The 24331-nt window shown below is 44.6% G+C and overlaps 1 protein-coding gene across 1 annotated transcript; it reads left to right on the top strand.

Annotated features, from left to right (window-relative positions):
• Nucleotides 1-638: 638 nt before the first annotated feature.
• LOC115457006 (extracellular calcium-sensing receptor-like) lies at nucleotides 639-22865 on the top strand. Its single transcript, XM_030186432.1, is given in 8 exon segments — nucleotides 639-689; nucleotides 6934-7175; nucleotides 11590-11881; nucleotides 14206-14698; nucleotides 14701-15041; nucleotides 16808-17035; nucleotides 19079-19202; nucleotides 21949-22865. Coding segments are annotated over 8 exon segments (2688 nt in total).
• Nucleotides 22866-24331: the final 1466 nt, after the last annotated feature.

The following is a 24331-nucleotide window of genomic DNA, read 5'->3' as shown; positions in this document are numbered from 1 at the left end:
CTGAAGACCACTGATAGCTTGGCTGGGTGGATACTGAAAAGTTAATCACTATCATCTCCAAAGAACTGAGTCTGCATATTGACAGCAATCAAAAAGGCTGGATTTAACAAAAGACAGCCCATCTACCTGAAACTCCCAGAGAGTGACCCACCTAATCTTGTCAAGTATGGGTGTGTCAGATGGACAGCCAGGAACCCTTATGATATAGTCTAAACATGTGTGAAGAAGGGGATAAGGGAACAGAGAGGGGGGGGGGGGTACCAGCGGAGGAGAAGATAAGGCCCAGAGGAGGGGACAACCCAGATTCTTAGCTCAGGGAGTTCCACATGTCAGGAGAAGGCATAGATCATTTTCCCCAGAGGGCTGGAGGCAGGGTAAAAACTACGATTCCCAGCAGCCCTTGAGGAGGTCTTACAACAGAATCAAAGACTTCCTATCCCAGCAGCCCCCAGTGGAGCCCAAGGGAAAGGCAGGTAAAGGTGAAACCCAAGACACGGTTGGGAGGCCAGGAATGGAGGGGGAGCCTCTAAGCAGAACTGATCAGGGGGAGGAGGATCAGCTGGAGAATGGGTGGGGCGAGGAGCCCATGGAATGGAAGGGGGGAAGAAAAGGAGGAGGAAGTGAGGCAGGAGGAGCTGATGGATATTGCAGCTCTGGCAAGATCCAAAGGTGGAAAGTTCAAACAGCAGGTAAGCGCTTGGTACAGGAGCTGGGTAAAAAAGGGAAGGCAGTGGCCATCGTGGAGGAGCCAGGAAGTGATGGGGTCAAGTAGGAGGAAGCCAGGAGATACAGCTGGCCAGAGAAGGGTGGGACCCCTGGAGGCTCTCTCCCTCTGAACTGCTGGGGGGATTTTTAAACTGCTTGTTTTTGAACTGCCTGCTTAGAAGTGCTTGTTTTCTTTGAACTGCTTGTTTTTTGGAACAGTTTTTGTTTTGGGGAATTGCTTATTTTGAATTGCATCATTGTGACTGCTGAGATTCATGAGCTGTTTGTTTTTGAACTGCTTATTTGGAATTCAATCATTGTGACTGCTGAGATTCATGCTCTGTTGATGTTGAACTGCATTATTGACACTGATGGTGGATTTCTGAGCTGGGTATTTATGAACTGCATTTTTGAAGCTGTTGAGATTCCTGAACTGTTTTATTTATTTATTGCATTTGTATCCCACATTTTCCCACCTATTTGCAGGCTCAATGTGGCTTACAATACTTCATGAATAGTGGAAATACATTAGAACATAGACATTTAGTGTTACAGGAGAATCTTGGGTAGCATAATAATTGCTTTTGGAACTGCATTATTAAAACTACTGGGGTTTTTTTTTTAACTGTTTGTTTTGGAATTACATTCTTAAAACTTGGGCCGGAGGCCAGAGTTTTCCTTAAAGGAGCGGAGGGATCCTTCACACATGTGACCAGCTACTAGGCTCCATTTCAAAAACCAGAGAGAACCAGTTTTAACTACCCCTGAGTTTTCATTGGATCAATACACCCCACCTGACTTAAGCCTATAACCCAACAAGAAATTATAAAAATAAACTGGAAAGGTCTGCCATCTTCTTTTCCTTTACCTCTCGGAACCTGCGCCCTTCCCTGGACCCTGCCTGCTGGACAATCTGCACCTCTCCGGACCTTCACTGAATCTCTCTGGGCCAAGCCAGGTTCTATTCTCAACAAATCTGCCGATAAGATATCTTTTTCCAGCAAGGACCTCCTTCACCACTCCAACCAGTGAGCAGGAAGAATTCATTTGAGCCTCAATCAAAGTGAGATACTATTAAGCCAGCCTAATTAATAATTCAGACCTTCTATCAATATTTATCTTGTGGCACATTTCCCTTGTGTAAAATCCTTAAACTGCCTTCTAACATTATTGCATTACCTGTATGGTAAATAAACATTATTGATACAAATCTGGTCCCTATGTTCTGAGCACATTTCCTTAAATACTATAAAGTACAGGTTAATGCAATTCAATATATATATATATATATATATATATATATATATATATATATATATATATATATATATATATATATATATATATATATATATATATATATATATATATATCCTTTTATCATTTCACTGTCACTATGTGCAGGTTACACTCCTCTGTGTCCTATATAAAGTGAAGTGAAGGAGTAGCCTAGTGGTTAGTGCAGCGGGGAACAGGGTTTGATTCCCACTGCAGCTCCTTGTGACTTTGGGCAAGTCACTTAACCCTCCATCGCCCCAGGTACAAATAAGTACCTGTATATACTATGCAAAACCGCTTTGAATGTAGTTGCAAAAAACACAGCAAGGCGGTATATCGTCCCATTAACAAGATTCCAGGCACAATCTCAAAGAGTAGCGATATTCCTTGTAGAACCCCAAAAAATAGCAAGATTCCGGAATCCCAAGGAGTAGAGGAGTAGCCTAGTGGTTCATGCAGCAGACTTTGATCCTGGGGAACTGTGGGAACTGGGTTTGATTCCCACTGCAGCTCCTTGTGACTCTGGGCAAGTCACTTAACCCTCCATTGCCCCAAGTAGAGGGAAGGCTGTAGGACCAGTGCAAACAGCATGTATCAGTCGCTGCTCACTGCAGGTGAAGATCTGCTATTTACAAGGTATGCAGGAGGGACAGTTGTTGGGAGTTTGGTAGGGCTTGGGGATCCCTGGCAGCCACTTCATAGGTGTGCTGCTACTGGGTGGACCTGAGCCCAAAGTGGGTGGGCCTGGGCCCATCCGGGTCCACCCTTGGCTATGCCACTGCAGAGAGGGTGTGGCCAAGCACAAATAAAAATCCACAGTTCAGACCAGGCAAGAGGGCACACGGGAGGAAGAAGTCACCCTGCAGTTCACAACTTGTGTATAAGCCATAACTTGGCTAAGGTAGGCCAAGCTTTAACTTGTGTATTGTAAAGAAGCTCTGCTCAAGGCCTAGTTGAAGTCAGACCTGCGGTTGTGCAACTCTACGATAAGGCCTGCATAAACTGTGATTTGGGACCTGTCAGCAACAGGCCCGCATAAAGACTGCATCTGAGTTTCCAGAGATTTTATTCCTCATTTATTGAGCCTGTGAAGGAACAGGCTTCAACAATTGTGTCAATAAAGACATTTTGGTTTTCTTTTTACCTCTGTCTGGGCTGTAATTCTGAAGACAAACGAACAACAGCGGGTCCAATAAGAGTCCTCTCACAGTTGGCGTACTTGTTGTTTGTTTGTCTTTGGTTCTCCTGTGGAGAGATCACCTTCTGTAATTCTGAAGACTCATGTACAAACCTTGCACACGCTATCACACAGGCACAGATAGGACAGTTATTTATGGGTCTTATATGCCCGGCTAGCTATCCAGGCACCACCACTGAGTATTGGCGGTGCCCAGATAGAGGGCAAGTCTATAAAGGTCACTAAAAATTAGGTGCCCAAAATCTAGTATTTTCCCTTAAAAAATTACCACATATTCATACGACTAGCAGAGGAGAATGAATGTGTATATTTATACCTGCCATAGCACAAGGCTACAGAACAGCTAGGGTTACCATATGTCCGGATTTACCCGGACATGTCCTCTTTTTGCCAATCTAGCCATACTAGGTCAGACCAATGGTCCATCTAGCCCAATACCCTGTTCTCAACAGTGGCCGATCCAGGTCACAAGTACCTGGCAGAATCCCAATTAGTAGCAACATTCCATGCTACCAACCCCTCTGGGCAAGCAGTGGTTTCCCCCATGTCTATTAACATGTGCTATTTAACAAAAAGCCCTTTTAATATTAAGTGGAGGAGTGGCCTAGTGGTTAGGGTGGTGGACTTTGGTCCTGGGGAACTGAGTTTGATTCCCACTTCAGGCACAGGCAGCTTCTTGTGACTCTGGGCAAGTCACTTAACCCTCCATTGCCCCATGTAAGCCGCATTGAGCCTGCCATGAGTGGGAAAGCGCAGGGTACAAATGTAACAAAAATAAAATAGATACTATTGCAGATTCTACATGGAATGTATGTGCAGGACGTCAGACTCGCAGAAGCCTGCGCGGCCACATTGGTGATCTGCAAGGGCCGATTTCTACATGGAATGTTGCTAGTGGAATAGCAACATTCCATGTAGAATCTCAAATAGTAGCAACAGTGGAGGAGTGGCCTAGTGGTTAGGGTGGTGGACTTTGGTCCTGGGGAACTGAGTTCGATTCCCACTTCAGGAACAGGCAGCTCCTTGTGACTCTGGGCAAGTCACTTAACCCTCCATTGCCCCATGTAAGCCGCATTGAGCCTGCCATGAGTGGAAAAGTGCAGGGTACAAATGTAACAAAAAAAATGAAGCCTGTTTGCTAATTCTTGTTAATTTCATTAATGCAGCAGGTTAGTAAATCTAGCCCACAGTTTGGACTTGAAGTAGTGGAGGGTGCAGTGTCTTGCCCAAGGGGAATTTGAACTCCGGCTTCCCTTGTTCTAAGCCCTCTATAAGCTTTTCATCACCACCACTATATGTGTGAGATCCACAGGACAGGTTTGAGGTGTAATGGGTGAGTTGTCCGTGTGGGTTTCAGTAATGGAAATGCAAGGTGTTGCAGGGTGGATTCAGGTTCATTGACCTACACATTTAATTGTAATTTAGAATTCCATGGGTGACTCAGAGGGGCATAATCGAACGGTGCCGGCCAAATAGATGGCCGTCCATCTTCGGGGCCGGCTCTGCAAGGGGGCGGAGCCAACCGTACTTTCGAAATGTGGTTGGGGCAGGCTAAATCGATCGCCGGGTTGAGAAGAGATGGCTGGCTCCGTTTTTCAGCCATAATGGAAACCGGGCCCGGCCATCTCAAACCCGGCAAAATCCAACTCAGTTGGTCGTGGGAGGAGCCAGCATTTGTAGTGCACTGGCCCCCCCTGACATGCCAGGACTCCAACCGGGTACCCTAGGGGGCACTTCTAAAAATTAAAAAAAACAAAAATTGGTCCCAGGTGGGTACTGAGTCCCCCAAATCCCCCCCCCCAAAGCCCACTCCCCACAATTCTACACCATTACCATAGCCCTAAGGGGTGAAGGGGGGGCACCTACATGTGGGTACAGTGGGTTTTGGAGGGCTCAACATTAACCTCCAAAAGTGTAACAGGTGAGGGGGGGGGATGGGCCTGGGTCCACCTGCCTGAAGTGCACTGCACCTACTAAATACTGCTCCAGGGACCTGCATACTGCTGTCAAGGAGCTGGGTATGACATTTCAGGCTGGCATACAGGCTGGCAAAAAAACTTTTTTTTTTAATTGTTTTTGGGTGAGAGGGGGTTGGTGACCACTGGGGTAGTAAGGGGAGGTGATCCCCGCTTCCCTCCGGTGGTCATCTGGTCAATTGGGGCACTTTTTTGTGACTTGGACCTAAAAAGAAATGGACCAAGTGCAGCTGGTGAAATGTTCCTCTGAGCCGGCCATCTTGTAACCACGACCCCCGCCCCGCCCCGCCTTCTGTACCCTCCCTTGAAGGCTGGCCGGCGCCATGACGACAAAGCAGTTGGGGCTGGCCAAAATCGGCTTTCCATTATACCGATTTGGCCGGGATCAGGAGATCACCGGCCATCTCCCGATTTGTGTCGGAAGATGGCCGGCGATCTCTTTCGAAAATAAGCTCATCATTGTCTCTCTGTCTTTAAAGTTTAAACCTCTAATCTACAGTTCTTTCTTTCTTTAGTTCTCCTTATGTGACTTTATTTTCCTGGACCTCAGACCAACCATCCTTAAGTTGTTATAACTTTATTCCTTCTACCCCTTTCTCACTGGTCTCAAGGTGGAGTGGGGGGGGGGGGGGGATAAATCCACATTGTTAATAATATTTTTATAATTGTTAAGATGATTGCAGATCCCCTACCCTCATTGAGAAATAAGTAATAACTCTTACCCTGCTCCAATGGGATATGCAAGAAATGAGACCCAATTACAGTACAGTTCTCCCCAAAGGGATGACTTTCCCTGTCAGAGGGAGGGGGGGGGGGTGGGAAATATAATAAATGCAGACTGGATTTGGGCACATTTACCACTGTGAAGAGTCGTCAGGTTCTTCTGAGACAACAGAAAGGATCAAATTCTACAAAGACACAGCCAAGGAATATTGATTTCGGATGCATAACTTGCCTTCCCATTTATTTTAGATTTTTATTATGACTTTTTCTATACTTGGGCCTTGTCGTTCTGTTTCCAGAGATGTGTGTCTGCCCATGATGGAGGTATTGGGAGTCAGAAGGATTGCAGATTTATAATGTTTGCAATCCCCAAATGAGCTTTTTCGTGTTTTAGTACTAGTGCATTTTGTCTAACAAAAAAGGTGCCGGTACTGAAATGCCAGGCCACCCTTCAGGGGTGGAGTGATCATGGAGGGACTCACCCCACAATAGCCAGGACCCCTGCAACCAGTCATAGAATCTATGACAAGGCAGAATTTGTATGCAGAACCTGAGCTCTTTCAATATAATATGAGAACCATGGGTCAAGTTTAGCAGACAGTGGAAAAAGTGCTGGTACTCAGTACCCCCTCAAAAAAAGCCCTGATTAGTACACTCAGATGAGGACAGGCCTTAGGCCATAAAAGGTCATCTTTGGGGGGCTTTGGAGGGAGGGGAGACTGGGAATGAGAGAAAATGAGAGACGGTGTGATAGAGAAAAATAGTCAGAGAAAACGACAAAACGGAGAGGCAAAGTCAGAAGAGAGAAAAAAAGATGAGAGCCCAGCAAAGACCGAGAAAGATAGAAACATCTAGAGATGTTTTAAATCTTCCTAGAGCTGTTTATTGCTAGTTGGGTCCAATCCACCAAGGGCAAGTTCTTAAATAGATATGAGGAGGTAACCTGTCTCTATGCACAAGAATTTGCCCTGTGGAAGGTAGTAGTCAGAACTTGTTTCATCTTCCACTGGTCCCTTGTGATTGTCTCAGCCATTTTCTGTTGGTCTTCACTAGTTATTCATCCGGCGTCTTACACCAGTGATCACCAAGGTGCTGCTGGGGTCAGTGATTTTGCTGGTGATGCCACCTTATAACAACCATGCTGCCTCCGCATCCCAGGTCTGCACCCTGCAGAGTCACGAGGAGGTGGGCTTGGTGCAGAACGGGGACATCATAATTGGAGGAATCATTGCAATGCACCAAAGGGTTCTTACGCCTGAGAACCAATTCACTGGACAACCCTACCTCTGCGATATGTAAGAGATCTCCTTTGCATTTTCTTATTAAGTCCACTGTATCGTTCTAAGAATCAGCTGTGCAAGAATGATCCGTGAGGGTATTGCCTATGTGTGTGCATCTGTGCTGTCCTACCTTTAAGTGTCTGGTATCTGTGATTACCTGCAAGGGTCTTTCTATGCCCTATGACATGCTGGATATTTGTCTTGCTCTGTGACTCGCTGTGGGTTCTGCCTATGATTTGCCTTTGCCCTGTGTGTGTCTGATCTGTGATTATCAGCTCATATCTATCTTCACAGCTTAGCTGTAGTTCTCTATAGAGGGAGATTCTGCCTTTGTCTGTCACTTTTACTGCTTCCTCAGACAGTAACCTGTCCCCACCTGATGTTACCCTGAGCAATGAGTTCAGGTTGACCATCAGAAGTCAGTATTACGGTTCTGCGTGTTGCTCCTTTTATAAGTAATGTTAAAGCAGCATATCGCTTAATTTCAGGACTATTTGCAAAACCTGGCATGGATTCTGCGACAGCAAAAATGAATTCTCCACTTCAGGGCTCTATTAAAGACACTAATCCCTTTCATCTGTTTGAGGTAACAGTAAGGGCTCCCGTGCTAACCCAGCGGTAATCAGGGAGCACGCAAGGCTGCCTGATTACCACCGGGTAACCCATAAGTACATAAGTATTGCCATACTGGGAAAGACCAAAGGTCCATCGAGCCCAGCATCCTGTTTCCAACAGTGGCCAATCCAGGTCACAAATACCCGGCAAGATCCCAAAAATGTACAAAACATTTTATACTGCTTAGCCCAGAAATAGTGGATTTTCCCCAAGTTCATTTAATAATGGTCTATGGACTTTTCCTTTAGGAAGCCGGCCAAACCTTTTTTAAACTCCGCTAAGCTAACCACCTTTACCACATTCTCTGACAACGAATTCCAGAGTTTAATTACATGTTGAGTGAAGAAATATTTTCTCCGATTCATTTTAAATTTACTACATTGTAGCTTCATCGCATGCCCCCTAGTCCTAGTATTTTTGGAAAGCGTGAACAGATGCTTCACATCTACCTGTTCAACTCCACTCATTATTTTATAGACCTCTACCATATCTCCCCTCAGCCGCCTTTTCTCCAAGCTGAAGAGCCCTAGCCGCTTTAGCCTTTCCTCATAGGGAAGTCGTCCCATCCCCTTTATCATTTTAGTCGCCCTTCTCTGCACCTTTTCCAATCCCACTATATCTTTTTTGAGATGCAGCGACCAGAATTGAACACAATATTCGAGGTGCGGTCGCACCATGGAGCGATACAAAGGCATTATAACATCCTCATTTTTGTTTTCCATTCCTTTCCTAATAATACCTAACATTCTATTTGCTTTCTTAGCCGCAGCAGCACACTGAACATTAGGTTTCAACGTATCATCAACGACGACACCCAGATCCCTTTCTTGGTCCGTCACTCCTAACGTGGAACCTTGCATGACGTAGCTATAATTCGGGTTCCTCTTTCCCACATGCATCACTTTGCACTTGCGGAAATTTTTTTTCCCAATAGTTCTGCGAGCACCTGAAATGGCACATTGGGTTGGTGGTAGTTTCAGGTTGTCACGTGGCAACCCTTTAGTAAAAGGATCCCAAAATGCAGTCTCATCTTTGGCTGTATAGCTTATCCAGGTACCTCGAGTATTGAGTTCACAGATTTAGTTCCCCCATATACCTACCTTAAATGAACCTTATTCTACCACAATAACACCTTATATTCGTTCATACCGGAACTGGCAAACACCACTACGGTATTATGTAAGCCACATTGAGCCTGCAAATAGGTGGGAAAATGTGGGATACAAATGTAACAAACAAATAAATAAAGATTTTATTGGATGAAAATTATTATTATTATTATTAGCATTTGTATAGTGCTACCAGACGCATGCAGCGCTGAACACTTGACACAGAGTCCCTGCTAATAGAGCTTACAATCTAAAGTAATACAGACAGACAAGACAATAAGGGCAAGTATTGGGTGAGAAGGAACAAGGGGGAGGGCAAATGAGTAGGGCTAGGAGCCAAAAGCAGCAGAGATGGAGCTAGACGTACAGGCTCAGGAAGTCTATTCCAGGCATAAGATGCCGCGAGGGAAAAGGGACGAAGCCTGGAGTTAGCGGTGGAGGAGAAGGGGGACGACAAGAGAGATTTGTCCAGTGAGCGGCAGTGTTGCCAGGTGGGCGGTTTTACCGCCCAATTGGGCGGTTTTCCGCGACCCGCCGCGGGAAATTTTTGCCCGCGGCGGGTTGCGGTTTTTTGGGCTCCTTTTTGGCTTCGGGGCGGTTTTTTCGCCGGCTTTTTTCGGCCGCGGTGGGCGGGGTTAATGACGTTTCTGGGTGGGGTTAGTGACGTGGGAGGCGGGGTTAGTGACGTGGGAGGCGGGGTTAGTGACGGGGAGGCGGGGCCGATGACGGGGAGGCGGGGCCGATGACGGCGGGGGCGGGGTTGATGACGGCGGGGGCGGGGGTGATGACGCGGGGGCGGGGGTGTCAGGGGCGGGGTTTGAGTTTGGGCGGGTTTTGGGCTGGATTTTGGGCTCCTTTAGGCTGGAAAAAAATTTTCCACCTGGCAACCCTGGTGAGCGGAGGTCACGGGGAGGAATGTAGGGAGAGATGAGAGTGGAGAGGTAATGGGGGGCTGCAGAATGGATGCATTTAAAGGTCAGCAAGAGAAGTTTGAACTGTATACGGAAGCGGACAGGGAGCCAGTGAACATGGTGTATTGGTGACTGAAGGGTGGGGGTTAAAGTGAGGCTTGGTGTGCTTACAGTTATATAGGTTAATACTGTAACTCACCTAAGAGTGTAATGATAGAAATTATGGGGCTCATTTTCGAAAGAGAAAAATGGCAAAAAGTGTCATAAAGCATCATTTGGATGTTTTTGTTCTTAAAATGTCCAAATCGGTATTTTCAAAACCTATTTTGCAGATGTTTATCTATGCAGTTCATCTACACAGCGTCCAAATCACAAGGGGGTGTGTCAGGGGCGTCTCGAAGATGGGATTAGGGCGTGCCTAACACTTGGACATTTCACAGTTATAATGGAACAAAACAAAAATGTTTTGCTTCGGTCTAGACCTATTTTCAGAATGAATAAGGCACAAAAAGGTGCCCTAAACGACCAGAAAACCACTGGAGGGAATCAAGGGTGACCCCCCCAATACCTCCCCCAGTGGTCACTGACACCTCTCACCCCCCCAAAATGTGAATAAAAATATGATTTACCAGCTCTATGACAGCCTCACATGTCAAAGCAAGTCTATTAGCACAGCGTGCTGGTCCCTGGAGTAGCGTAGTGGTCGAAGCAGTACACAGTGGGGGACCCAGGTCCCTATCTCTCTCTACCTGTCACACTCGTGGTGGAAACTGTGACCCCTCCCAAAGTCACCAAACCCTACTGTACTCACATATACTACTACTACAAATCATTTCTATAGCGCTACCATTCGTACGCAGCGCTTCACAATTTAACACGAAGAAAAGACAGTCCCTGCTCAAAAGAGCTTACAATCTAAATCAGGACAGACAGACACAGTGGCGTTCCTAGGGCGGCTGACACCCGGGGCGGATCGCCGATGCGCTCCCCCCCAGGCGAAACAACACCCCCCAGGTGCATTTTTACCTGCTGGGGGGTACCGCGCGCCTGTCGGCTTCGTTCGTTCCATGCTCCCTCTGCCCCGGAACAGGACTGTTCCAGGGCAGAGGGAGCAAGAAATGAACAGAGCAGACAGGTGCGCGGCACCCACCCCAGCGGCATGCACCCGGGGCGGACCGCACCCATCGCACCCCCTAGGAATGCCACTGGACAGACAGGACAAATAAGGGATAAGGGTAGGACAGACAGATAGGACATGTTACAAGCAGGTGACAAGTTAGGTCAAGTTAGGTGCCCCCTTCACCCATAAGGGCTATTGTAATGGTGTAATGTGGGGGGCAGTGTGTTTTGGGTGAGTTTGGAGGACTCGGGGGACAAGATAAGGAAGAAAAGGTGAGATCTGTACCTGGGAACATTTTTATGAAGTGCACAGAAGTCCTCGCTAGGGTTCCCCATTGGGATGTCTGGGGAACCAGTCTACTAAAAATGCTGTCTCCTTCTACATCACAATGGCATGAATCTCTAAGTTTTTGCACTTATTTGGGGGTTTTGTTTTTGGAAAAGGGACCAAAAAACAAAACGTCCAAAGCACAAAACCTTGTTCTCAACAATATTTTTGAAAAAAAAAAAGACAGACTTTCTCTCTTTCAAAAATAACCTTCTTTCTTATTCAGATTTTGGATTCTTTGTGCCAGACATCCAAAATCGGACTTAGACATCATATCGAAAATGCTCCTCTATGTGTGATAAGCAAAAACATACTTATTATTAACAACAATAATAATTACTCCTCAGATTTTTCACAGAGGCATACGGCTGGAAGCAAGCAATAGTATTCACTATCAATGAAATCAACCAAGACCAAACCCTCCTCCCCAACATCAGCCTGGGCTTCCAGATCTACGACTCCTGCTACTCTATCACCAGAGCTCTAGGGGGAACCATGCGGATATTGACAGGGCAGAACCAGTCCGTATTGAACTACCGATGCCAGAACCAGGCTTTATTAGCCACTGTTATTGGAGAATCCAGTTCCACCGCTTCTATGACCATGGCGCGGTTGCTGGGACTTTACAGATACACCCAGGTAAGATGTGGTCTCCTTATCTGAAATGTCCCTATTTGGTAGTGAGATTAATGAAACAGAGAATCTCGAAGGTCAATATTCAGTCACTGGTTATTTATTTATTTCATTTATATCCCTCATTTCCCCACCTATTTGCAGGCTCAATGTGGCTTACATGGTACTGTAATGGCGTTCGCCAGTTGCGTTGTGAACAAATACAGGTGTTATTGATGGTAAAAGGATCGTGTTTGGTAGATACATAGGGGAAGTTAGGGAGAGGGGATGAGGGTTAAGGTGTGTCCTTTACAGACTTTGGTTCTGCAGTGTCGCAGGAACTTGGATTTTTATGTTGGGTCGGTGGGTTAAAGGTAACTTTATCTGGCAAACTTAGGACAGGAATTGTTTTGAGCCAACTTACCTTATATGTAATGCTGAATATCCGCACCATCTAGTTAAATTATAACCAGGACCCCACCCCACCTGTCACCACTTGCTACATTTAACCAGTTAATTTGTAACCTGCAGGATTGTAGGCATGCACATTCGGTTCTTTTGGACACCTAAAAAATTTGCCAGTTCAATATTTGACCAACAGCAATCAGTGATTTCCATCAGTTAAAATTAGACCTGGCTATTCATTGACGAGCCATATCTGGGCATTGAACATCCAGGTACTCTGCAGAGAAGGCTGATATCCAAGTACCGGTCAATATTTGTTTATTATTATTATTTTATTTATATTTCTTTAAAAGGGAAACAAGAAATAACAGCCCTCATGAATAGAAACAAGAGGTCAAAATAAGCATATTAAACTTTGTCTAATTTAACCACACATCTCCAAGAAGGAAGCTCCTATCTTTACCACCGTATCCTTTAGTTTTAGAAACTGTGCATAAGTACATCAGTAATGCCACACTGGAAAAGACAAAGGGTCCATCGAGCCCAGCATCCTGTCCACGACAGCGGCCAATCCAGGCCAAGGGCACCTGGCGAGCTTCCCAAACGTACAAACATTCCATACATGTTATTCCCGGAATTGTGGATTTTTCCCAAGTCCATTTAGTAGCGGCTTATGGACTTGTCCTTTAGGAAACCGTCTAACCTCCTTTTAAACTCTGCCAAGTTAACCGCCTTCACCACGTTCTCCGGCAACGAATTCCAGAGTTTAATTACGCATTGGCTGAAGAAAAGTTTTCTCCGATTTGTTTTAAATTTACTACACTGTAGTTTCATCGCATGCCCCCTAGTTCTAGTATTTTTGGAAAGCGTGAACAGACGCTTCACATCCACCTGTTCCACTACACTCATTATTTTATATACCTCTATCATGTCTCCCCTCAGCCGTCTCTTCTTATGAAAATACAATTTATGTAAATGAATCTTTTCCTGCTCACTAGAAAAAAAATAGCTCAAAGGGTAGCCCCTTGTCTTAATTATATCCTGAGACATCTCGAAGAATTAAATTAAATAAAAAGAATCAACTGGATCCCCTCTAGGTCTATCGACTGACCTAGCTTGTTGATAAGAAAAGTAATAACAACTGAAAATAACCATTTGCTCAACATTTACAGCAAGTAATATCTCCTTCAAGTATTTACGCAATAGTATTTCAGGAGACAAAAGATGGCATTTAAGAAAAATGTTTAACATGAAATGTTTTTATTGCGAGTTTACCTTAATACAAACATCTATAGAGTCGCATTTGGAGATACAAAGAGAGATAAGTAGTAAGACTCATCTAACACATCAGAATTAGAATGCCACATCAGAAATAAAAACATCTGATAAGGCGTTATAAATTAGCTATTGGTGCCCCTTTCAAATTTATTTATTGCATTTGTACCCCACATTTTCCCACCTATTTGCAGGCTCAATGTGGCTTACATGGTACCTTCAAGGCGTTTGCCCAGCCGGTTGATAACAGATACAAGGTTGTATAGTGATCGTATGAGTTCTAATTGGAGGGTCGGAAGGGATGAAGATTGCGTGTTGTCCAGTACGATTATAGCCTTGTTGTGTTGCTGGGTGAAGAGGTTTACGTGGGGTCGTTGGGGTAGGCCGTTTTGAAGAGGTTGGTTTTTAGTGATTTCCTGAAGTTCAGGTGGTTGTGCATTGTTTTCACAGTTTTTGGGAGGCCATAGATTCTGTGACTGGTTGCAGGGGGGCCTATCTATTGTGGGGTGGGTCCCTCAGTGATCACCCCACAATAGCCAGGCATTATAATGTCCTCATTTTTGTGAAGGGTGGCCTGGCACTTGAGTACCAGCTACTTTTTCACTAGGAAAAATGCACTGTATATAGATCTATATAATAACGGTAATACAAATATTATTAATGTCTTTCAGATAAGTTATTTCTCAACAAGTCCAGTGCTAAGTGACAGATTCCAGTTTCCATCCTTATTCCGGATGATTCCCAGTGATGATGTCCAGGCTTTGGGGCTCACCCAGCTGGTGGCCTATTTTGGCTGGACTTGGGTCGGGCTGCTGTCTAGTGAAGGTGACTACGGTACTGTAGGATCCCAGATCTTGAAGAAGGAGCTCTCTACGCTAGGTATCTGTGTTGCCTTTCATGAAACGATCCCTGCAGTATCTCAAGTCATGAAAACCAAACATATCGCACAGGTAGTCAAAGATTCATCTGCCAATATCATAGTGGTTTATTGCCCATACTCTTATTTCATACCGGTGATAGAAGAAATGTCCTCCATAGACATCACTGGCAGGGTGTGGATTGCTTCCGAAGCATGGTCCATTGTTTTCCGCATTTTAAATACGGAACATGCTCATTTGCTGCGTGGCACCATTGGGTTTGCAGTTCATGAAGGTGACATGGCAGGCTTAAGGAATCCCTTTTCAAGCGTCACCCATCCACGTCTTCAGGTGACATATTTATCCAACCACTGTGGAAGGAGGTCTTTGGATGCCACTGGCCAACCCTGGAGGACAACTTGACCTACTCCAAATCCAACACCGACAGGGTCATGTGCACAGGAGATGAAAAGCTGGAGGAGTTTAATGGTCAGATAACACGATGGTTTGACATGAGAACCAGCTATAGTATGTACAATGCAGTTTATTCTGTTGCCCATGCTCTGCAGGACATGTATTCCTGCGTGCCGGGGGAAGGACCGTTCATCAACAGAACATGTGCTAACATCCAAAGTTTCAAACCATGGCAGGTGAGAAGTGGCAGGAAATTGTATGTTGGACTTACACATATGAGCAGCCAAAAAATGTATTAAATACATAAGAACTGTTGACTGTCACAGAGTTGAATAGACTCTTCTAGTGATTTGCAAAGCCTTAGTGTAATGTTCAGTTGGGATGTACATTCATGTCAAATGTTGTGGAAAATATCGTTCCATGTCATTTTTAAACACAGTATTCGAGGTGCAGTTGCACCATGGAGCGACACAAAGGCATTATAATGTCCTCATTTTTGTTTTCCATTCCTTTCCTAATAATGCCTAACATTCTATTTGCTTTCTTAGCCGCCGCCGCACACTGAGCAGAAGGTTTCAATTGGTGGACAGTGGATTGAAAACGCTCTAGTGCTGTCACCCGTTCTCTGCAAATTACTAAAGGATTTCAGCTTCTAGTGCTGGGAGCCCTGGGGTACTAAAAATGCACCTTATTAACCAAGTTGAAATGACCAAGATTTTAGTCATTGTTACACTTTATATCTTAATAGAGATGTGCATTCATTTGAAATTACATGGGAAAGGTCCACAACATTTTCTTCATATTTTTTCTTGAAAACAAAAGGAAGATATCCATGTTGTTCATAGTGCACACTCTTTCAAAAGAGTGCACATTTTCTTTCTGACAGAGTGCTTGTTCTTTCCAAAACAGAACATAAGAGTAGCCACACTGGGTCAGACCAATGGTCCATCTAGCCCAGTATCCTGTTTTCCGAACAGTGGCCAAGCCAGGTCACAAGTAACATAGTAAATACAGCAGATAAAGACCTGAATGGTCCACCCAGTCTGCCCAACAAGATAAACTCATTTTACATGGCATGTAATACTTTATATGTATACCTGAGTTTGATTTGTCCTTGCATTTCTCAGTGCACAGACCGTAAAAGTCTGCCCAGGACTGTTCTTGTATTAAAAGTTCTGAAACTACCATCGAAGCCCCTTAAAATTTACATTCCAGCCCAAGATATCTATTCATTACAATCAGGGCGAAGACCGTAGTCTGCCCTGCACCGGTTTTGCTTCCCAATTACCAGTGTTGCCACCCAATCTCCGCTAAGATTCCATAGATCCATTCCTTCTAAACACGATTCCTTTGTGTTTATCCCACACATGTCTGAATTCCATTACCGTTTTCATCTCCACCACTTCCCGTGGGAGGGCATTCCATGTATCTACCACCCTTTCCATGAAAAAATACTTCCTGATATTACTCCTGAGTCTGCCCTCCTTCAACCTCAATTCATGTCCTCTAGTTCTATCACCTTCCCATCTCCGGAAAAGTTTTGTTTGTGGATTAATACCTTTGAAAAATTAATTAAGTACCTGGCAGAAACCCAAATCGTGGCAACATTCAATGTAGAACCCCAAAGAATAGCAAGATTCTGGAATCCTAAAGAGTGACAAGATTCCATGCAGAATCTCAAGGAGCATCAACATTCCATGTAGAACCCCAAAGAATAGCAAGATTCTGGAATCCTAAAGAGTGACAAGATTCCATGCAGAAACTCAAATAGTGGCAACATTCAAGTGTCATAACCCCCACAGTGAAATAACTGTAATCAATGTAAAACCTTTAAATGTAACAAACTTTAGCTCAGTATAAGCTGAAACCAAAGCTTGGATTCATCTTATACTGAGTCGTAGTTCAGTTTCTCTTCATTAAAGTGTTTTGTTGGTAGATCCTCTACATCTCCTACAGGCTGCCCCTGACTCTTAACAATCTTGCATGAAAATCTATTCCACAGCTCCTGCACTATATGAAGAAGGTACACTTCATGAACAAGGTGGGGGAGGAAATGTATTTCAACAGTGATGGCAGCTCACCAACCATATACGACATTATCAGTTGGCACCTGCAGCCTAATGGTACCATCCATGCTGTGAAGGTGGGAAGTTTTGACACTAGGGCGCTCAAAGGACAGGAACTGTCCATCAACATCAGTGCCATCCACTGGTACACACAACGCACAGAGGTACATCCCTACTGTACGCACAGCTAGATGCATCAGAAATTCTTTCAAAAGGTTTTGTGAAGCTTGGAGATATGTATCCAGATGCTTTCAATCACACCTTCAGCAAGTCCCTAGCTTTATGTAGGTGTCCTATAATGATAGCACCCTCTTAGAGGACAATACTATAAAGAGAACACCTATACTTAGGTGTCAAATGTGTACGTAAGTTGTAGATATACTGTAAACCCCCAGGGATCTCTCATGTGCTGAGGGCCGTCTTGTGGCTCCTGTCCAGCTTCCCCCATCCTCAGCCAGAGTTTGCTAGCACTCTGCTTTGGGAAACAACAAGACTCCTCTGTGACTCCTGTAAATCTGGTCTCTATGTTTGGGGCTCCTCTTTCATTCGGGGTGACCTTTCCATTAACACCCGTTCATGGACCTGCCTCCCAGCTGTATCCCCTGGTAACAGGCCACCTTACCGGTTCCTCTGATGGGCCCCCCTGGTCACCTTTCTTTGGAATATAACTCGGGTTTCTCAGCTTTCAGCCATATGCAAATTCACTCCACACCAGATGCAAATTAACAATAACTGTTTATTAGCACCCGGTTCCTGGGTGTGGCCACAGTTTCCAGCATCTCATTCAACTTTCAATAATACACAGTTTCATTTCTACCCCAAAAGGTATCCCAGGTCAGCACTTTCTTGGTTTGTAGAGGGATCTTTCTCTCTCACTTCTAGGAATCTCCTCATTTCCTGCATATCATTCAACTTCCAATAATACACAGTTTAATTTCTACCAAAAGGCCTACCAGGTCAGTACCTTCTGGGCTTTTAGAAGTATCCTTCTCTCCCATCTTCCAGGAATCTCCTCCAACTGGCTTCAGGTCCCCCATCTCCTCCTTTTCCTTTCTCTTCTCAGAGGGGCTCTTTATAGGGTGGCTAATAATCCTCCCCACCTCTTTAGGCCTCTCCCCCTGACTCCAGAAAGGTCCAGGCCCATAACTATCTCCACCTGTCCCTCACCTACTCTGAGGGCTCCCCCCTGGTCCATTTAGTAGTGGTTTATGGAGTTGTCCTTTAGGAAACCCCTTTTTAAACTCTGCTAAGCTAACCGCCACGTTCTCCGGCAACGAATTCCAGAGTTTATTTATGCGTTGGGTAAAGAAAAGGTTTCTCCGATTTGTTTTAAGTTTACTACACTGTAGTTTCATCGCATGCCCCCTAGTCCTAGTATTTTTGGAAAGCGTGAACAGACGCTTCACATCCACCTGTTCCACTCCACTCATTATTTTATATACCTCTATCATGTCTCCCCTCAGCTGTCTCTTCTCCAAGCTGAAAAGCCCTAGCCTCCTTAGTCTTTCTTGATAGGGAAGTCGTCCCATCCCCGCTAAATACTAGACAACGAAACTCTACCTAAACTTGACAAAACCTAACTCTCTGCACATGATGGCTTCAGCCACTCTGTCACTAATGAACGTTAACGCACTACCACTCTATTTCTCATGCTGAAATGAACTTTCTATATTTGATTGTTTAACTTACTCTATAAGTTACTGTCCAACTTACTCTATAATTTATTCTATCATGTATGAACTTTGTATTTCTTACTCCGGAAATGGCGATCGCCACTACGGCATAATGTAAGCCACATTGAGCCTGCAAATAGGTGGGAAAATGTGGGATACAAATGCAACAAATAAAATAAATAAATATTGTATGTATGCAGCCTTTTGCAGAAATGACCACTAGAGTTCATGGATCAATGCAAGAAGAGACACTGATGTGCATTAGCCAGAAGAAGGATCTCAGACTAGGTTGGAAAGGTTGGAAAATAGTGCAACAAAATGTCAGTAAATATATCCTAATAAACAAATGTTAGTGATGGATTTGGTATTCCACTAACGTCCGAGAACCAGAACTACGTGCCCTGGTGTTCACGGATGAGACCATCTAGCTTTCGTCTAATGCTCCTTTCCGGAAATGTTCAATTAACAACCTGTAAACTAAGTATCCGCTTTCAACACAGAATTTCCTTCTTGCTCTCTTTCTCTCTTCCTTAGGTACCTCATTCTGTGTGCAGCGAGAGCTGCCTCCCCGGATACAGGAAGGCGGGTCAGAAAGGAAGGCCCGTCTGTTGCTTCGATTGTATTCCATGTGCCGAAGGGGAGATTTCCAATACAACAGGTGCAGAGCATTTGATTGTTGTGTGGCTCATTTTCATACTGCATTGGAACAAAGTCCATGGGTATTCTCAATCATTCAAACAGGGAACTGGTGGGATATAGAGATGAAAGCATCATGTACAACTGTGATAGGTACCTTGAGGAGATTAGGGATGGGCTGTCATTTGCAAAGGCATGAGAAATGTCAACGACAAATACCCAATGTTGTTGCATTTCATTAACAAATGAAAAGGCGCATGAAAAACACATTTTGGGACCCTTTTAGCCTAGTGGTTAGTGCAGCGGACTTTGATCCTGGGGAACTGAGTTCGATTCCCACTGCAGCTCCTTGTGACTCTGGGCAAGTCACTTAACCCTCCATTGCCCCTGGTACAAAATAAGTACCTGAATATATGTAAACCGCTTTGAATGCAGTTGCAAAATACCACAGAAAGGCGGTATGTCAAGTCCCCTTTCCCTTTCCCCTTATGACATCACAATATCAGAAGTGAGCCAAGTATCGGGCAATCAAGCCATTGTGACATCACTGATGAGGTTGGCTCTTATTGGTGGAATGAGTGGAGGAGTAGCCTAGTGGTTAGTGCAGCGGACTTTGATCCTGGGGAACTGAGTTCGATTCCCACTACAGCTCCTTGTGACTCTGGGCAAGTCACTTAATCCTCCATTGCCCCAGGTACAAAATAAGTACCTGAATATATGTAAACCGCTTTGAATGTAGTTGCAAAAGACCACAGAAAGGTGGTATATCAAGTCCCATTTCCCTTTTAATAAACTGCATGAAGCAGTTGGTGCACAGATTAGTAACACAATAACTCCTACTGCTCAAGCTTGGTGCCTGTTTCCTCAGTGGTTTAAATAATTTTCACATTACATAGTAACGTGGAGGGGCATAATCGAACAGGGCTGGCCATCTATATGGGCGGCCATCTTCAAGGCCGGCCCCGTAAAGCGGCATCCCGACCGTATTATCGAAACAAGATGGCCGGCTATCTTTCGTTTCGATAATACGGTCGGAGCCGGCCAAATCTCAACATTTGGGCCGGCTTTAGAGATGGCCGGCATTGGTTTTCAGCGATAATGGAAACTAATGGCGGCCATCTCAAACCCGGCCAAATCCAATGCATTTGGTTGTGGGAGGAGCCAGAATTTGTAGTACACTGGTCCCCCTCATATGCCAGGACACCAACTGGGCACCCTAGGGGGCACTGCAGTGGACTTCAAATATAGCTCCCAGGTGCATACCTCCCTTACCTTGGGTGCTGAGCCCCCAAAATCCCCCCCCAAAACCCACTCTCCACAACTGTATACCACTACCATAGCCCTAAGGGGTGAAGGGGAGTACCTACATGTGGGTACAGTGGGTTTTGGAGGGGGTTTGGAGGGCTCACATTTACCACCACAAGTGTAACAGGTAGGGGGGATGAGGGGGATGCCTGAAGTGCACTGCACCCACTAAAAACTGCTCCAGGGACCTGCATACTGCTGTCATGGAGCTGAGTATGACATTTGAGGTTGGCATAGAGGCTGGCAAAAAATTATTTTTAATTTTTTTTTGGGTGGGAGGGGGTTGGTGATCACTGGGGGAGTAAGGGGAGGTGATCTCCGATTCCCTTCGATGGTCATCTGGTCAGTTCGGGCACTTTTTGGAGGCTTGGTCCTAAAAATAAATGGACCAAGTGAAGCCAGCCAAGTGCTCGTCAGAGCCGGCCTTCTTTTTTCCATTATCGGCCAAAGCCGGCCATCTCATAACCACGCCCCCGTCCCGCCTTCCGTACCCTGCCAACACGCCCCCTTTAACTTTGGCCGGCCCTGCAACGGAAAGCAGTTGAAGCCGGCCAAAATTGGCTTTCGATTATACCGATTTGGCCAGATTTAGGAGATGGCCGGCCGTCTCCCGATTTGTGTCGGAAGATGGCCGGCCTTCTCCTTGGAAAATAAGCAGGAAAGTAACATAGTAGATGACGGCAGATAAAGACCCGTACGGTCCATCTAGTCTGCCTGAGTAGATTAACTCATTATATAAAGGTATGAAGTGATACAACACTTGTATACCTAATCTTGATTTGTTCATGCCATTTTCAGGGCAAAGACCGTACAGGTTTGCCCGGCACTGTCCGTGTTCCAAAACTTCTGAAGATGTCATCGAAGTCCTTGAAAAGCTCCAGTCCAGCCCTTCCATATCTATCCAGGTCATGATCAGGAAACAGACCGTAGAGGTCCGCCTAGCACTGGCTTTGCTTCCCAGTTACCAGTGTTGTCACCTAGTTTCCGCTAAGCTTCTTTGGATCGATTCCTTCTAAACAGGATTCCTGTGTGTTTATCCCACGCATTTTTATGGCGTCTAAAAAATCCGCGTGGTAAACATTTCTGCCTAAGCGTATTCTATGAGCAGCACCTAGATTTAGGAAGAAAGAAATACATAGTTAAAAAGGAGATGACAGAGTGGGTTAGGTATTCAGATAAAGAAAGTACATTTTCATAATATGAAATAAAAGGAATTAGATTACAGCACACAGCTCAGCTAAAGGACCGAGGGACTCAAGAGTCTCCCGGTGCAGGAGACTTTTCCCAAGATTCTCCTGGTGGTGGAGACCTTACAAAATGACACAGGAAAAGACATGGAACAAAAAATTTCCAGCTGCCCATCTCTAGAGAAGATATTACTTATTGCTAGAGTAAGGGGAAGTAATAAGGGAAGGATAGTTTTCTCTCCATACAGTATAAACATCTGGTTTTCTTATTTTTAGATTCCAATACCTGTTGGCAGTGTACAAGTAACCAGTGGCCCAATGAGAAAAGAAGTGAATGTGTCCCAAAGATAATAGAATTCCTCTCCTATCAGGAAGTCTTGGGCACTATTTTGGCAGTAATTAGCATTCTCTGTTCCATTGCCACGGCTGCAGTGTTGTACATCTTCATCAAGTACCGAGATACACCCATCGCCAAAGCGAACAACCGGCAGCTTTCTTTCCTTCTCTTGGGTTCCCTTATGCTGAGTTTTCTTTGTCCTCTGATCTTCATTGGAGATCCCCATCCAGTGACCTGCTTGCTTCGCCAACCAGCCTTTGGCATTATCTTTGTCTTCTGTGTCTCTTGTGTGTTGGCCAAGACCATTATTGTGGTCATTGCCTTCAATGCTGCCAAACCCAACAGTAATTTGAGGAAGTGGTTGGGACCCCAGGTCCCCATTGTGATACTTTCTGTTTGTACATTTATTCAGATCCTCATCTGTTCCACCTGGCTGCTGCTCTGCCCCCCCTTTCCAGAGAAGAACATGAAACTGAAGACTGGAATTATTGTATGGCAGTGCAATGAATGCTCAGATATTGCATTTTGGTGTATGCTGGGTTATATGGGGTTCTTGGCATGCATCAGTTTCCTGTTTGCCTTCCTCGCACGTAAGTTGCCTGACAGCTTCAATGAAGCCAAATGGATCACATTTAGCATGCTTGTGTTCCTGAGTGTCTGGCTGTCCTTCGTCCCTGGCTACCTGAGTACCAAGGGGAAGTACACTGTTGCTGTGGAGGTCTTCGGGATCATCTCTTCCAGTGCAGGGATTCTCGTATGCATATTTTCCCCCAAGTGTTACATTATATTGTTGAGACCTGACAAGAATACACGCAATCATATCTTAGGGAAAGAGGCTAGAAGCATGAAAATTTAAGGCCATCTAGGAAAACTGTCTGAGCCTTCAGTTCTACATTACATCACTAGCCATTCTACTCTCGTAAAATACTCGGCTGTGCATATAATGATACCTTTTAATATAGTACAAAAAATGCAGGTAGTACAGGAACTTGTTCGTTTATTCAGATATGATTCATTAATATTTACTGTTTGCATTTTACGTTGAGTTTTATATTCAACGCTATTTATCTGTATAACTGCACCCATTGAGCAGTTAACATTTGAGCAAACCAACACATCAAAAGTTAACCAGTTAGAGTTGGAAAGGATCGAGGCAGTCTCATGTCTACTGGACTGGAGGTCAATTTTTAAAGCCATTTAAGTGGGCAAATAGTGATTTTTGTATGTAATCAGGCTGTCTGAAAGTAGCTCTTCCATAATATGGCTTAATACAGTGGTTCCCGAACCTGGTCCTGGATGCACCCCGGCCAATTAGGTTTTTAGGATATCCACAATGAATATTCATGAGAGATATTTGCATGCACCGCCTCCACCGAAGTCAGACTAACAGGCCTCTAATTCCCAACCTATGACAACTGCAGATCATTCTTACTCAACAAAGAGCTGAAAAGGGGTCCATAGTGACGTTGTTGGTCTCCAAAATTCATGGCTTACATCAACAGGTTCCCTTAAAGAAACGGACTATGCCTTCTTCTGCTACCCAACTTTGGATATTAGCCTCTAGGAGTATGCAGCCCCACCCCTCCCAAAATATTTTTTTTGTATCCCTTGCTGTTTATGAGAATGTTTGTTTGGGGATCAAAATCATTATGATGTGCACTCTTTCGGAAAGAGTACACGCTCAATGGTATACAAATGCGTGCTCTATTAGGAAAGAATGCACGTTCATTTGGAAGTTGTTTGCACTAGGTACAAGTAGTGAACTCTGTTGGAAAGTGCGCTTTTGAAAGAGTACGCACTAGCAACAACGTAAGAAAAAACATCAAATTGGGGAGTTTTTGCTGTCATTTTGGCAAAACATCACACAAAACAACGTGGAACATGTCGCTGACATGTCCCATGTTTTCAACGAACGTAGATCCCTGCTAACCTCTCCATATCATTCTTTACTGTAATCTAAACGTTTTATTTGTATTATGGTCTACTGCAAAAGCAAAAATAAAGCAACGTTAAAGTGACATTATGAAGTCACACAAAATAAAGTTGATAATGGAAATGCAATTTTTTATGAGAGATTTGAGGGTAACTGATAATTAGTGATCATTAGTGCTTGTTAAGGCCAATTATTGGCACTTTCCAATTAAGTTGCAATTTAACACCAATTAGCTAATTAGGTTACTCATGCAGCTGACTATCCTGTAATTGGGTGTGCATTTGTTTGCCCAACTTTACCCTCAAATTCTGAATATGGTGCCTAAATGGGTACGTTATATTCTCCAGGCCATTCCCCAAACTTGTAGAGTATAATATTCTTTTTCCCTC

Source organism: Microcaecilia unicolor, chromosome 14, assembly GCF_901765095.1.
Source record: "Microcaecilia unicolor chromosome 14, aMicUni1.1, whole genome shotgun sequence".
Lineage (NCBI taxonomy): Eukaryota > Metazoa > Chordata > Amphibia > Gymnophiona > Siphonopidae > Microcaecilia > Microcaecilia unicolor.
The sequence above is the reverse complement of the archived record's forward strand: the minus strand, read 5'-3'. Positions and strand labels throughout refer to the sequence as shown.